The 15,960-nt window shown below is 39.5% G+C and overlaps 1 protein-coding gene across 10 annotated transcripts in view; it reads right to left on the reverse strand.

Moving 5' to 3' along the window:
- The window catches only part of erc2 (ELKS/RAB6-interacting/CAST family member 2), an 846,554-nt gene that overhangs the window by 574,466 nt on the left and 256,128 nt on the right, over positions 1–15,960 (reverse strand). For all 10 annotated transcript variants that reach the window (XM_087994311.1, XM_087994312.1, XM_087994315.1 and 7 more), the window contains one exon: positions 12,082–12,249. In XM_087994311.1, coding sequence (XP_087850437.1) covers positions 12,082–12,249 — 168 coding nt within the window. The remainder of the gene's footprint in view (positions 1–12,081; positions 12,250–15,960) is intronic.

The following is a 15,960-nucleotide window of genomic DNA, read 5'->3' on the forward strand; positions in this document are numbered from 1 at the left end:
GATTCTTTTAATGTTGCATTGAGATTCAGAATTCCTACCTTCTCCTCAACCACTAACTATTCAAGGGTTATTCTCTGGAGAAAGCATGATACCAAAACTTACTTTCTCAGCTATGTTATGAAATTTGAAAGGATTCAGAAAAGATTTACAAGGTGGTTGCCAGGCTTGGAGGGTTTAAACCATAGGGAGAAGCTGAATAGGCTGGGGCCATCTTCCTTGGAACATAAGAGGCTGAGGGATGACCTTATAGAAGTTTATAGTGAAAGGTGCCATCCTAGCTTCTCATCTAATTCCTTGCTTCCATGCTCTAAATCTACCCAAACTGTAAAGCTGCAATACCCTACTCATGTACAGACCTTACCTGGTCTACCCTACATGTGACTCTAGACCTAAAGCAGCATAGTTAACTCTTAACTGTTCTCTAGGCAAACAGGGATCGAAAATAAATGATGTCCTTTATAACAATTTTCACATCCCATGAACACATTAAAACACAATCTAATCCATTCATTAATTTAAGGATTCAAGTATCAAGTCTTCCTGGCATTTGTGTTACATGAAAAGCCCCAGTCCTCAGTCTACTGTGGCAACTGAGAGCCCTTAAACAAAGCAGTCATTTGTTGCCCTCCTTCAAGCTCTCTCAGCACACTACATCACCATTAAATGTAAGTGCAAGTTCTTGTTGTGATTGGACGACTAGAACTAGATACACTGTTCAAGATGTCGACTTACCAAGGTCTTAGACAAAGAAAGGATAGCATTTATTCTTTTAGATTTAATTTGCACGGATATATCCCAAGATGCTATTTGTTTTTGCATTAATTTTAACAATGGTCATTCACTATAAAGGAGAGACACTTCTCAACCTCAGCAGCTTTTAATAAGCAGCTCTTAAATGTACAAATTTGAAGTAGGTTCTAGCCAGACTGATCACACCATTTTTAAACAAATGTACCTGCCTGATAAAATAAATCTAGCTTTACTTACAATTTATTTTACTCATCCCCAAACCTCAGACTTGCAAATAATGCTGACTCGTGTAGAAATCCACGAGTTAACCCCACACTAAGTCACTAGTGTAAATAATTAGTCTTTGCCACCATATCAAAATATTTCCATTTCTTACTGAGCATGTATCTGTTAAACTACAGGACAGCAACTTGTCAAAGAGTTTCCAAACTTAAGATATTGAATAGGTTTTCAATGTTCATGACATAGCTTTCAGAAGCAAATATCCAGGTTTTTGGAACAGGATTTTCTCCAGGAACCAAAGACGCAGCTGTCTCTGACATGGGCAAAAAACATTGAATTGAGAGATAAAGAAAAAAATAGAAACGTTTTGAAATTTAATATTCATTTTCTAAACAAAATCTTCACAGCTATTAATGATTCCAGACTAAAGTTGATTTCCAAAGCCAGAAACGATGATCGACAATAATTAAAGATTACCACTGTTAAGAACAATGCAGTAATTAATTTGATTTGGTGTGTATTAAACATGCTTCAACTTCAATGTTCTTGTGGATTCATAGGGATAAGTGTGCAGGGCTGGGTTATTTACAAGCATTTCAGTGAGACTTCAAGAATGTGAGGGAACAGCTCAATATGTTAAACAAAACAAGGGTGCAATGACTCAGAGGAGGCAGAACAATGCAGAAAATCTGTCAGTATCGTGTCTGCCATAGACTGAAGGACTGCTGTTTAGGGAACTCATGGGGTTTACTTTAAGTCACAATAAGTTTATGTTACAGTTTATTTTAGATGCCTTGTGGAACAAATAATAACTGAAGAAAAAAAACATGTCAAATGCATTTAATAGAGTTATACTTTGTATACTTTAACTCCAAAGGCACCTTAACTCCAAAGAATCTCGAATTCACTGGAAGGAATCAGCAAAAGCATACCAGCCTTTGCATGAAGCCTTAATCTGGAGATGGTGTTGACTCTGCCGAGTTTTGGGTGTTTGTAAGGATAGAAGAAAATGTGAATTTGAATATTTTTTCAAATTAAATCTCTCCAATCTCTCCTTGTTTAGTGTTATATAGTTCATGTTTTTTTTCCTCTTGACAAATGAAGGTTTTCTGTTTTTTTATTAAACGTACACTGGCAGCTCTTGTGAATCTGTTCAATAACTAACAAGAAAACCAAAATATTATGATCGAACAGGCTAGGTTGGACTCTGGACCAAGCTTGTCCAGTATTAAGAACAATGCACAGTTTCACAACAGGAGATTTACTTGCAAAGTGCTTAAATACAAGTTAGCATCTGCTTTACACAGGATAGGGCCTTTAACTTTGTCACGTGGAAACAGAGGTACTGTTTAATCACACATCTGCTCCTCACCAGACGCTGCTACACCATTGCCACATAGCTACTGGTAAGTGCTCACCATTATTTTCCCAAAACAAACCTGACCTATTAACTTTGGTCAATAGGGCAATCCAGTTAAGTTTCCTCAAGCCTTCTGCCATTTTCACATAATGAGCCATAAGGATCTGGGAATAATATTGGTTTGTCTGATCATGTTAAATTTGATAATATAGCAGATTCAATAACAGAGAACTACTACTAAAATTATGAACTTTAAACATGTAAAAATGAAAATTTGTTTTTAACACAAGGAACAGAGCTCAAGTCAGAGAGTCAGAGTTATAGAGGTGTACAACACGGAAACAGACCCTTCGGTCCAACTCGTCCATGCCGACCAGATATCCTAAATAAATCTAGTCCATTTGCCAGCACTTGGCCATATCCCTCTAAACCCTTCCTATTCACATACCTATCCAAGTGCCTCCCACTCAACAACAATATACTGATCCGATAAAGCCCCTGTTAAATTTGCAAAAAGATAAAGTTTCAAAACCAGTTACCATCTTCAGGTGTCAAACGTCCTCAATCAATAGATTCCCTCTGGACCGTTTTCAGTCTTCTGCTGCACAGATTATTCATATGAAAGGGTACTTTTCAGACAGCGGGTCTGCAGGCAGTTTGTATGGCGGAAGTGCTCTTGGTCTCTCTCTCTGGCTAACCGTTCAAAATGCCGGCTTTTTAATGCCACAAAACATCGGATCATCTCATTGGTTTATTTCATCAAAACAGTAAGATTCAAATTCTATTGTGATTGTACTAGTCCATGTTACTTCCTCTGGCAGCTCATTCCATACATGCACCACCCTCTGCATGAAAAAATTATCCCTTAGGTACCTTTTAAATCTTTCTCCTCTCACCCTAAACCTATGCCCTCTAGTTCTGGACTCTCCCACCCAAAGGAAAAGACCTTGTCTACTTATCCCATCCATGCCGCTCACGATTTTATAAACCTCCATAAGGTCAGCTCTCAGTCTCTGATACTCCAGGGAAAACACGGGGCAAACACTTCTGCTTATTTAAACCAGGCACACAGAAAAGCTCACCTTGCCTCATAATCTGCTCAACTATGAGTGACAGAGAACTACCCAAATTCCATTATTTAAAGAAAAAAAAAATTTATTATTTAACTCCAAAAGAAACATGAAACATCAACTATCTGCTCTGTAAGCCTCCTTTGCCTTAACGACTTATCTACCTCCCACTCAACAACAATATACTGATCCGATAAAGCCCGTGTTAAATTTGCAAAAAGATAAAGTTTCAAAACCAGTTACCATCTTCAGGTGTCAAACGTCCTCAATCAATAGATTCTCTCTGGACCGTTTTCAGTCTTCTGCTGCACAGATTATTCATATGAAAGGGTATTTTTCAGACAGCGGGTCTGCAGGCAGTTTGTATGGCGGAAGTGCTCTTGGTCTCTCTCTCTGGCTAACCGTTCAAAATGCCGGCTTTTTAATGCCACAAAACATCGGATCATCTCATTGGTTTATTTCATCAAAACAGTAAGATTCAAATTCTATTGGGTTTTAGTATCTTGGGGCATAGTTTAAGCTAATTGGCTAAATTCAAATTGTTGTGGAAACACAACAACTCAGCTCAGCTATTTGTTTCACAGCCAAATGTTACAGTTTTAAATTTTCCAGCACACTCTGTGCCTGCGAGGTGCATGCCAGCTTTCACACTCTCTTAAAGATACAGTACATGCCTTCAATTTCATAACACCACCAAACACCAGACCTGTACCTTTTGATTGAATTTATGTAAATATGTCATATTTCATGGTAACTTTGCATTCACATTATTTTCCCAGACCCTGGTTACGAGAACAAACCCCCAAAGAGATTGGTGAAAACTGCTTCTTCCAAATCTCAGTGGCATTTCAGTGACTTAGAATTTTCTAACAGCACCAGGTTGTTGGGTAAATACTTGTTACGATCATTCCAATGTGACAAAGGAGTTTTAAGTTAGGGGTCACAGCTTTCCATACACAAACTCTTGCATAGATATGCACATAATAACCCTTCATTATTACAATGAAGCTTTTGTGAACCACAAAAATTCTAGTGTTTCAAAAAGATAAAAGATCCTGATGAATTTTGTCATGATTATATTTTACTAGTGTTGTCAAAACAAAACTATGGCTTCTATTAAATCAGAAAATTTGATCCTTATTAAATTTCTTCTTGAACTGAGAACTAAAAGTACTGAACAATAATTACATAAGTAGCTGTAATGTATTTATACAACTACGTTAAAAACTCTAATAAACATTTATCCACTAACTCCATAATGTAATAATTAGGCCTTAAAATTAGATATAGATCACGTCTCATGTAAAGAATAATTTATGTTAAATTATAGAAAGCCTTGTCCTTCATATTTTATAAGAATAACTTCCACTAATGCATGAGTATGTTAATCCAGGAGCAGCACACTAGTTTGAGAGGCATAGAAACTATCTTGGTTGCTATGGCCTGTCTTGTTCACATCTTCCATCAGAGAGCCAAACATTGAGTGACAATTAAGCAGATGATGCTACACTAGGCCTCCTTGTGGCACAGTGGTAGCATCCCTATTTCTGGAGTGGAAGGCCAACTCGCTCCAGTGGTGTATAATAGCATTTCTGAACAGGATGATTAGCTAAATATGTTAATTTTTTTTCGAAAGCACCCTGTAAAACAAAAATAAACAAACATTCCAATCTTTCCACCAATTCAGGAACTCAATAGCTATGTCTCAAAGATAGTCCCTTTTTTCCAAAAGCTGTTCCTTGGCTGAAGGATACTTTGTCCTTGACTTTTTTCCAGAGGGGTAATAAACCCAGCCGGGCTCCAATCAGTCTGGTTTGGTACAGAGATGAAAAGGATTTTGAGGACCTTTTGTTTATATGTAACAGATAAGACTTCAGGTCAAAGTGGTCATGTTTTAGAAGTGACCTGGATAATGAAAGGGAGTGAGAGTGTGTGTTACTGGAAAAGCACAGAAGGTCAGGCAGCATCAGAGCAGCAAGAAAATCGATGTTTTGGGCCAGAGTCCTTCCAGCAACACACACTCAACTCTTATCTCCAGCATCTGCAGACCTCAGTTTCCTAATGATAGGGAGTGGTCAGCTCTCTAGCTGAGCAATTTAGTTCAGTCTTGAACTGGTGAGGAGTTCAACAGTGAGCTGTGTGGAAACTCTCTCTTTCTGCCCTTCAACTTCAACCTGTAAGCATGTGTTCCATTTATACTGGGTATTAAAGGGAGTTTGCTTATTGGGACAATTGTGTATATTCAGAACAAAATAATTAAGTCTGGTTTGGATTGACTGAGTTCTGTAGGGGGGTTTTATTCTGTTCTTTGTGTTTTCTGTGTAATTTTGTGAATAAACTTTTGTCTGTTTTAAAATCTAGTAGTCAACCTAGCTAACTTACTCCGGGTAATGTTCACTGTACACTTACTGAAACAAATTGCAATGTTATGGTCTGGGGCTGCCTGCTTTAGAATTTCTCGAGTGGTGTAGCCTAGTCCATAACACTTCACCTGATCACTGCTGGTGGGTTCACGATGCAGGGAGCACTACAAGCAAATCCTGATGTATTTGTTTGTAGGATCCCAAAGAGTTCTCTCACGCACTCAAGGGACCAGGTATCTGGCGGGGGAGGGGGAGAAGAGAGACTTCTCAGACTCAACACCTGCCATCGCTATTGGTTTGGATTTGCCGGTGTTGGATCAGGTGAGATGCACTAGCTTTCGGAGCGCTGCTCCTTCATCACCCGACAACCAGCTGATGAAGGAGCAGCACTCTGAAAGCTTGTGCTTCCAAATAAACACACACCTGCAATTGCTTGTGCCTGGGAAGCCCCTCCATCCTATGCCTCAAGTGGGTGCCATATCAGCAAGTTACCTCTGCCTAGCAGTGGAACTGTTCGAAACAAGATCATCATCAGTTTCTAATGAGTCAGCAACTACTTGGAGGTCAGATAATTCAGTTGGTTGGACAGCTTTGCAGAGTGATGCCACTAACAGTGGGGTCCAATTTCCGCACCAGCTGAGGTTACCATTAAGGAGTCTCTTTCTCAACCTCTCCCCTCACCTGAGGCATGGTGACCCTCAGGTTCAACCATGAGAGAGCAGCCCTATGCAGTAGGACTATAGCAACATTACTAAGAGATGGAATTTTAGCCCTGGGGAAAATGCTGACCTGTCAATTGCCAGGGTGACACAAGATTTAATGTACGTTTTCAAAAAGAAAGGACCCAGACATCTCACTGGCTCTCAGGTTGACAGCAAGATGCCCACTGCCTCCATGAGATTCCACCCACTACTATTATAGATATTCTTTCTTCCTCCCAGCAATCAGCATCCTTTCCTTGGCAGGAAACTGTTACTAACTATTGGTCTCAAGTCGCCAATCCTTGCAGATTGCTTGGAACTCCCCAATCTCCAGGGCACCGCTGCAAGCAAGCCTGAGAAAATTAATTTCAGGCCTTTAAAAACTAGAACTTCACAGTTTTTTTAAAGAGCTTTGATCAGTATTAAGCATTATACTTCTGAGATGGGCAGAGCTTTGGAGACAGAAAGCATGTGAGATGATAGCCCCTGCAATGGAGAGAATTCCTTATGCTTACACAAAACTTGATTTAACAGAGCAGTCAGCAGAGTTCGGTTCATAGCTACTGTGTGAGTAACAGTGTGAGGTTCAATCCAGCTGGGGTAAACTCAGGGTCTGCCCGTGGTCCTGTCCTATTGTAAAATCACAGCATGAGATGTAGTTGACAATATTCAAACAAAGATGTGACCAGACAAAGAATTATGGGTTTAAACATAACTTAAGACATCTATGAATGGACAGACTTCTAAATACTTACATAGTACAAAGTACTGTAAGGTTTTAGATACTGGGTAATAATATTTACATCCTGAGAAGGGCAATACAGCTATAGTCAACAAATAATTCAATTATACAAATCTTCAACACTGCATTGTTCAACAGTATTACCTTTTAAACATTGCATTGATTTATAAACAAAACAATATCGCTAGAACATGAACTGTTCTTTTCTTGAGCATTCAAGGTCCAGTGTATAATTTCCGTACCCAGATGTGGCTCTCAGGCTGGAAAGTTTACCCAACCCTGTATTAACCCATTAGGATGCTTGCAGAAAATATCCAGCTAATAGCTTTGATGTGACATAGTTAGCTTTCTTAGTGCCAAAATACTTTGCACATGGAGAGGCAATTACACTTAATCTTTCTCCAAAATTGCTCCCTGCAAATAGGGCAAGACATTAACTAGAATTCTTCATTTCTGCCCCATATGGGCAAGTGAGCAATTTTTGCAAATCAAACAATTTCTATCATACTTATTGCAAGGAAAAAACATTTTTAAAAATCCATTCCAACTTGTAACATGCAAATATTTCAGTTTTCAAGAATCATTCTTCCTATCTTAAGTATGAAAACTTTGTAGTTAAATTCTGTTGCTTGAAATTAATGCTTTACACTACAGAAACTGGACAGCAGTAACTGCTCTTTCTAGAATTGCAACCTTATGAAAATGGTTAAATCCTCTGCAGTGCTTTTGCACTGGTTTGCCAAGTTTGATTAAAAGAAAATTGGACACCCCCACCCTATCAGAAATATTCCCCCTTTGGGGATGGCTGAAAGATTGTACTGATCACTGCATCCACAATCAAGAATGAAACAATAAACACTTTTTGTCAAGTTCAGTGAAAATCCAAAACATTTTTACACTGGAATGAGGAAGGGACAGTGGAAGGAGAGAGACAGACACACAAACATGGGCATACAGAAAAATATTTAAAAACAGTTAAGTACCGACATTAAAACATGTTTAGAATGAGCTAACTTATAGATTCTAAAAAAATAAAATAAAGCAATCAAACTGCCTTTCCCACGAGTTAGGCAAGCAGAAAAAGAAAAGGGAAGAGCAAGGTCTTTGTCAGATTGGACCTGTACTTGTTGGAATATGGACGAATGAGAGTCAACCTCATTGAAGCATAGAAGATTCTTCAAGAGGACTTGAGGATGCAGAAAGAGTGTTTCTCCTTGTGAGGGAGTCTGGGACCAGAGGGCATAATCTCAGAATAAGGGATTAAGACAGAGATGAGGAGGAATTTCTTAAGAAGAACAAAAGAACAAAACAGCACAAGGACAGGCCCTTTGGCCCTTCAAGCCTGCACCAACACATTTTGCCCTTCCATACTAAAAGCGTATTCACTTAAAGGATCCAAATCCCTCTAATCCCTTCCTACTCATGCATTCACATCCAGGTGCCTCTTCTTTCAGAGATTGATGAATCTGTGGAATTCTTTACTGCAAAAGTCTGGGTCATTACGTATAGTCAAGGCTGAGACAGACAGATACTTAATCAGTAAGGGACTCGAGGATTTATAGTTAAAATGCAGGAAAATGAAGTTAGGCTTTCCAGATCAGCCATGATCTCACTGAATGACAAATCAGACTCAATGGGTTGAATGGGCTAATTCTGCTCCTGAACCTTGTGATCTTTTGGTCTCAAGAGTCATCAAATCAGAGAAAATTGAATAGAGAAGTCATTTAGCTGACTGTGGCTTTGTTCCAGTATTATTAATAATTTACTTTCAATTATTATCCAATTGACTGAAACAGTAATTGAATTATCTTCGACGGCCATTTACGATCAAATATTTTGTATAAACCCCTGAAAATATTTCTTCCAATCTTCCAGAAACCAAAATTTCTGTACACTTAGCAGCGATTCAATGATAAGTGAAAATCATTTTCTATCATCCCTCAGACGGGTCTGTAGGGACTTGATATACCAGCTGATCTTTTGAAACATTTACTCGGACATCCCTACAACCTTTTCTGTTTCAGGTACATTCTTTTGTGTCTCTGGCGCACCCACCATCTGAATATTGCCAATCTGGGAAACATCCACCACTTTCATTCTCTGCTTCCTATCCTTTAGCCAATCTCTTACCAACATATTGTTTTACCTTTAATACCATGGACCTTAATCTCAAAGTTTGGCTCAGTGCTGAGCACTGCTGCCTCATAGCACCAGAGACCAGGTTCAATTCTATCCTCGGCCAACTGTCTGAGTGGAGTTTGCACGTTCTCTCATGTCTGCATAGGTTTCCTCCAAATGCTTGGGTTTCCTCCCACAGTCCAATGGCATGCAGGTTAGGTGCAGTGGCCATGCTAAATTGCCCAAAATATCCAGGGTTGTGCAGTTGGATTAGCCATGGGAAATGCAACGTTACAGGGATGGGTGTGGGATGCTCTTTGGATGGTCAGTATGAAGTCAATGGGCTACTTCCTTGCTGTAGGGATTCTATGATTCTACTATCATTCGAGGGAAAAAAAAACATATTTGTTGAGTAATGTTCTGGCCGTAACAAATCAATGTTTACAAACCCTAATTAGCTATAACTTGCTACTTCTTGATAATTCTGGAACGTAGTGGGAAAAATAAATATTTTTATTTCGAGCACTCCCAAAATAATTTCGGTCATAACTAGATACAGACTGAAAACTCTTCTGCTTTGGACAGGATCATTTCGCAGCCCCAACCACTACATTCACTTTGGCACCAATATGGCATTTTTAGATTCCTGCATCTTGTGAACTCTCTGAAGGAGGTTTGAAAGGAGGGTAGGATTAAAGACAGTTTTGTGCTTTAGGACAATCCCTATTAGAAGTTTACCCAAAACCACCCAAACTTATTGCAAATAAGAGAATTCCATCCCTTCATCCTGAATTACACTCCAGTTGAAGTCCCAGAATTGAAATACCAATCTAACTTGACCCACAGTAACATGTGTTTCCTCTCAAGCTCTAACTTACTTAAAGGTTCACCAATTGTCCTCCTTTCAATTGCCTCTAGCAGTCTTCTCACCCAAAGCAATCTTAACTGTTCAGCTGCTACTCTTTCAAAGAATTACCTCAGGAATGAATGAGTCAAAATACCAGGTTCTGTGCTGCATGATTTTTGGACATGCACCATGCTTGAATTTTTTGATAATTTCAAAATCACCTGATAATATCTATTTCTTCTCCACAAATGCATTAACAGTAAATCACATCAACCTTTAATGCAATTGATGTCTTAACTCCATATATATCTATTAACTATTTCTACATGTTCTCCCATCATCCTCCTTCATAAATGCAGCAAAAACTCAAGCACCATGTTAAGCAATTTACTTTCTGCTATCAGAAAGTCACCTTAACTATCTTTTCTGACAATCATTCTACTTTTTATGTACCTAAACAAGCCTTAGCACTTCTGTGCAAAGTTGACCACTACTGCCATATTGCCACACGAGGCTGCCAAATTTATGTTATGATCTGGTTAAGAACCAGTAACATTTGTGTTTCAAGTAGACCAAGTCTGAAATTCCAGACACTTAGAGGATAAAGGCACAAGATTCCACAGGTTCTCAAAATTACACAAAATCATATATATAAATGTATTAATACACACCCGCAAAATACTTACACTCCTACATCTAGAATTGACATGAGCTAAATATGGATTAACAGATAAACTGTAGTTCATTACCACATAGGATAGATTAAATAACAGATTCCATCAAGACAGATCCCACATTCCTCTCAACAAATCTCAGGCATTCACGGTCTTCATTTCCATGAGACCATTGTCCCATTATTCCGGTCAGACTGTACTCCAGTGTCTGAAGAGAAACAGCCTTACAAAGCTGCACTCCAGCATTTATAAACAACCCAATTCTAGCTCTCAAGCTGCTTCGAGCAGAATCCAACTGCCCATGGGCCATCCTTTGCCCTAACGACATAGAACCAGCTACTGTTACTGACCCTTCAACTAAGGGAAGCAGCTGCTTTCTATCCACCTGTTCATGCTCCTCATGGTGTATGCATCTCTTAGATGTTTCTTCCTCAACATTTCCTGTTCCAAAAAAGGCAAACCAAGCTTTTGCAGTCTCTCTTCAGAGCTAAAACACTCTATCCCAGGCAGCATCCAAGAGAATCTCCTCTACCTGTTCCAGTGCAATTACATTCTTCATATAGTGCAGTGACAGAACTGCACTCAGTACTCTAGCTGTGGCCTAACCAAAGTCTGCACAGCTCCAGTAGAACATCCTTGCTCGAATAATCTATGCCTCAAATGACAAAGGAAACTGTAGCATATGCAATAAGTGACTGTCCTCGAACAGTACCACTTAAGAAAATGTTTTAATTTGCCAATGATGAAAATTAAGCATTTCATTGAATCTAACTATTTAAAGTAATCGAAAGACACAAGTTAATTTTTAAAAGTCTCTGTAAGATGAAGTCTTGGCAACTGCCCATAGGCTGATGTCATTTTCTTTCTTCAAGAGATTTATCGATCACCTTCTCATTGAGCAATAACCAAATAATGTCTTACAATCATTTCATATAGTACACCAAGAGCTATTAATCAAATATCTATAACAGAAATCTTGCATGAATGCACACTTCTAATCAGCTTTTCCCATTACAGATTTGTATATCTATTTATAATAGAAACCATCTATAACTTTACTCCACCCAAGTATGAAATCTGGCTTCAATTGCCCTTTGCTATACTAATGAAGATCAACTGCACAGAACAGTCATTATTTTGTAGAAAGTCCAAATCAAATGTTCAGAACTACATCAAGTTTAGAATTCTATCAAGTTCACCCATGACAGATGAAAGTCAAGTGTCCTGAATTTACCTCTGTTTGAAGTATGGCAGCTCTCTGTTCTTTGGCAGTGAGTGATTCTTTGAGAACCTCAATGTGCTGTTTACAATCAGAATTCTGATTGTTCAATGTTTCAAGCTTGGTTTGTAAGGCAAGGAGTTCAGATTCTTTCTTGGACAAATCTTGTTTTAACTGGTCGATCTATAATTCAAATAAAATACACCAACATTAAAAAAAATGAGGAAAATGACAATTCATAACAAAATAGTTGATTTCACCGATCATTCGGCTTAAGCCAACACACTCCTTCACATAACAGCAACACTGCTTAATCAACACAGAGGATTTGTTTTCATTATCTGACAAACTAAAGATTATTCTTCAAATAAATATAATTTAAAAAAACATTTCTAAAAACATTTAGCCATAAATTACACATAATATAATTCAAAATGTGTAAAATACGCAGGCATCCAGTTCCTTTATTGAAAACCAAACTGAACTGAAGGAGATTAACAGGCCAATAACACTGGCTACCCCTCGGCATGCTGTACAGTTCAGGAAGAGTACAATGTGAGTTTTTAAAATAATCTTTTAACACTGTACATCATTATGCTGCAATTGCTACAGTGGGCTTCGGTCAAATAATATTAAGAGCCATACATTTAGCAACACTTGCAGAAGCATAAAGTGCAGTGTTTCCACGTTGTTTTTCAACAGTAAAGCCAAGGATATTGTAAATGGCACCAGAGGAACATGGCCATTCATGAGCAATACAAGACCACAACAAGTCTATCTAATTTACATTTGTCACCTTCGTAGATGCACAGTACAAATGTACCAAATGTGTAACAGTGGAGAAACCTCCACTCTCAACACGTGTCTACAATTTGTTCATGTATTTAAAAGGTGTCTGAACAGACTCAAATTAGCACCAGGACACAATGCCATGACACTAATAACTGAAGATACCTGAAGTAATATCCCTGCTTTCAAACTGCTAATATCAAATAATTGGCTCTTCTAAAAGAAAACTGAATGTATTGTAAGGCTCATTTAAAAACTACACCAGTGGTACTACTTCACCTCAATTGCCAGTTGTAAACGTTGGCAAGGAACTTCCAAGGCGTTTAAGATGCATGTATACAAACTACAGTCACTCAGACGCTATACTTCCAAGGATCTTGCTAGGGCAACAAATGTGGTCTTGCCATTAATGCAGTCATCTGAATATGATAGTGCAAATTATTTATTTCACAGTGCAGATGGCAGTTGGTAAAGAAGTGAATAATAAAGTGATAGCAAATCCATGAAGGAGTTTTAATCAAAAATCACAATGTGGATTTAACTTAGGAAACACTAATTTCATAATACCTGGTTGGAACTGTATTTATTCAATTGGCTGTAAAGTTAACATTTAGGCAGTGTTGCAAGAGATTCTGCATTAATGCAACACCTATAGGACCACTTATCACAAGTTAAATATATCTTATAAAAACAGTTCCTCCTCATTTCATTTCCCTTTACTTGGAGGCCGTGCCCTCGTTTCCTAGTCTTTCCTGTTAGTGAACATAGAACATAACAATGCAGGACAGGCCCTTCGGCCGTCAATAATGTGCCGACCTGTGGAACCAATCTGAAGCCCATCTAACACCTACACTATTCCATTCTCGTCCATATGCCTATCCAATGTCTAGTTAAATGCCCTTTAAAGTAGGCTGCCTGAATTGCTGTGCTCTTCCAGCACCACTGATGCAGAAATACCACGTGGTTAAAGATGCCCTCTAACGCATCTCGTCCACATCCCGCACCTCCGCCCTCAGACCCCACCCCTCCAATCGTAACAAGGACAGAACGCCCCTGGTGCTCACCTTCCACCCTACAAACCTCCGCATAAACCAAATCATCCGCCGACATTTCCGCCACCTCCAAAAAGACTCCACCAGGGAAAAATCTCCCTCCCCACCCCTTTCTGCCTTCTGCAAACACCGTTCCCTCCGTGACTACCTGGTCAGGTCCACGCCCCCCTACAACCCACCCTCCCATCCTGGCACTTCACCCTGCCACCACAGGAACTGTAAAACCTGTGCCCCCACACCTCCTCCCTCACCTCTATCCAAGGCCCTAAAGGAGCCTTCCACATCCAAAGTTTTACCTGCACATCCACCAATATCATTTATTGTATCAGTTGCTCCCGATGCGGTCTCCTCTACATTGGGGAGACTGGGCGCCTCCTAGCAGAGCGCTTTAGGGAACATCCCCGAGACACCCGCACCAATCAACCAAACCGCCCTGTGGCCCAACATTTCAACTCCCCCTCCCACTCTGCCAAGGACATGGAGGTCCTGGGCCTCCTTCACCGCTGCTCCCTCACCACCAGACGCCTGGAGGAAGAACGTCTCATCTTCCGCCTCAGAACGCTTCAACCCCAGGGCATCAATGTGGACTTCAACAGCTTCCTCATTTCCCCTTCCCCCACCTCATCCTAGTTTCAAACTTCCAGCTCCACACTGTCCCCTTGACTTGTCCGGACTTGTCCAACCTGCCTAGCTCCTTTCCACCTATCCACTCCACCCTCTCCTCCCTGACCTATCACCTTCATCTCCTCCCCCACTCACCCATTGTACTCTATACTATTTTCTCCCCACCCCCACCCTCCACTAGCTTATCTCTCCACACTTCAGGCTCTCTGCCTTTATTCCTGATGAAGGGCTTTTGCCCAAAACGTCGATTTCGCTGCTCGTTGGATGCTGCCTGAATTGCTGTGCTCTTCCAGCACCACTGATCCAGAATGATAACAAAGATCAAAGCCAAAGGCTCGGCAATCTCCTCCCTGACTTCCCTGAGAATCCTAGGATAAATCCCATCCGCCCCAGGGATTTATCTAATTTTTTTTACACTTTACAGAATAGTGGAAACATTTTCCCCAAGCCCAGTCTATCTAGGCCTCTCAATAGTCTGCAAGTTCACTGAAACCAGTCAAATATTTCTATACTTCACAATATTTATCAAATGAATTGTTTTTGCACTTTTTCAGTCAAAAAAAAGTTTCCAAAATCAATGGGCTCGTTGTCCAGTGTGTGACAAATTCACTGACTCCATTGAACTTGTGTCCCATACTCTGTCATCCTAATAGGCCAATCTTCTTGACTCTAAAGCTCATAACTTCCCTCTGCCCAACTTGAAACCTCTAAACTGGACACAATCTACTTTAGTCCATGAAAAGTTAATTGCTGGTTGAGAACATAGCTTTACACATCACCCACAATGGATTTCCCAAACTTTTAAAAGTTCACCAATTCAATCCACCGATCTCTGCTGTAAAACCATTCTTTTCCCAATTCAGTGCACAATGACAAATAAACCAAAATAAACAAAAGAGGTCTTTACAACTGAAGCATCTCAGCTTGGGACCATTAGTTCTGTAACACAAGTCTTAGCACAACAGCCAGCATGATGTCTGGCTTTATTAATTCAGCTATTTTCCTATCAAGAGAGTGAAATAAATTATGATAGTTGGATCATCAGAAAGGTGGATCATCTATTTGTCCAGCTGAAGGATGGTTGCAAATGCTTCAGCAATGCCCTTAGCAGTCACATGCTGGGCTCCACTCTTATTGATGATGACTCATAATAAATTGTCAAGTGGATAGAGAAAACTGCCTCCATAACTGTGTCACACAATAATTTCACTGTTGGTACTGCAACGTTTCCACGGCTTGAAGAAGCAATTGAATATGACCAGTACACATGGCCAGTTCCATTATAAAGGTGAACACAAATATTTATAATCAGAAATGTGAACAGGGTCTGTATACAAGTGTAAAGTTTATAATTTTGAAGTATAAACATTAATCATTTTTGTTCCAATTTATTGTTAAGAGAACATAAGGCATGAACAATGGAACCGAA

The sequence above is a fragment of the Chiloscyllium plagiosum genome, unplaced genomic scaffold, assembly GCF_037043375.1.
Source record: "Chiloscyllium plagiosum isolate Xiang-an unplaced genomic scaffold, Cpla_swu_hap1 HiC_scaffold_14, whole genome shotgun sequence".
NCBI classification, from domain to species: Eukaryota; Metazoa; Chordata; class Chondrichthyes; order Orectolobiformes; family Hemiscylliidae; genus Chiloscyllium; species Chiloscyllium plagiosum.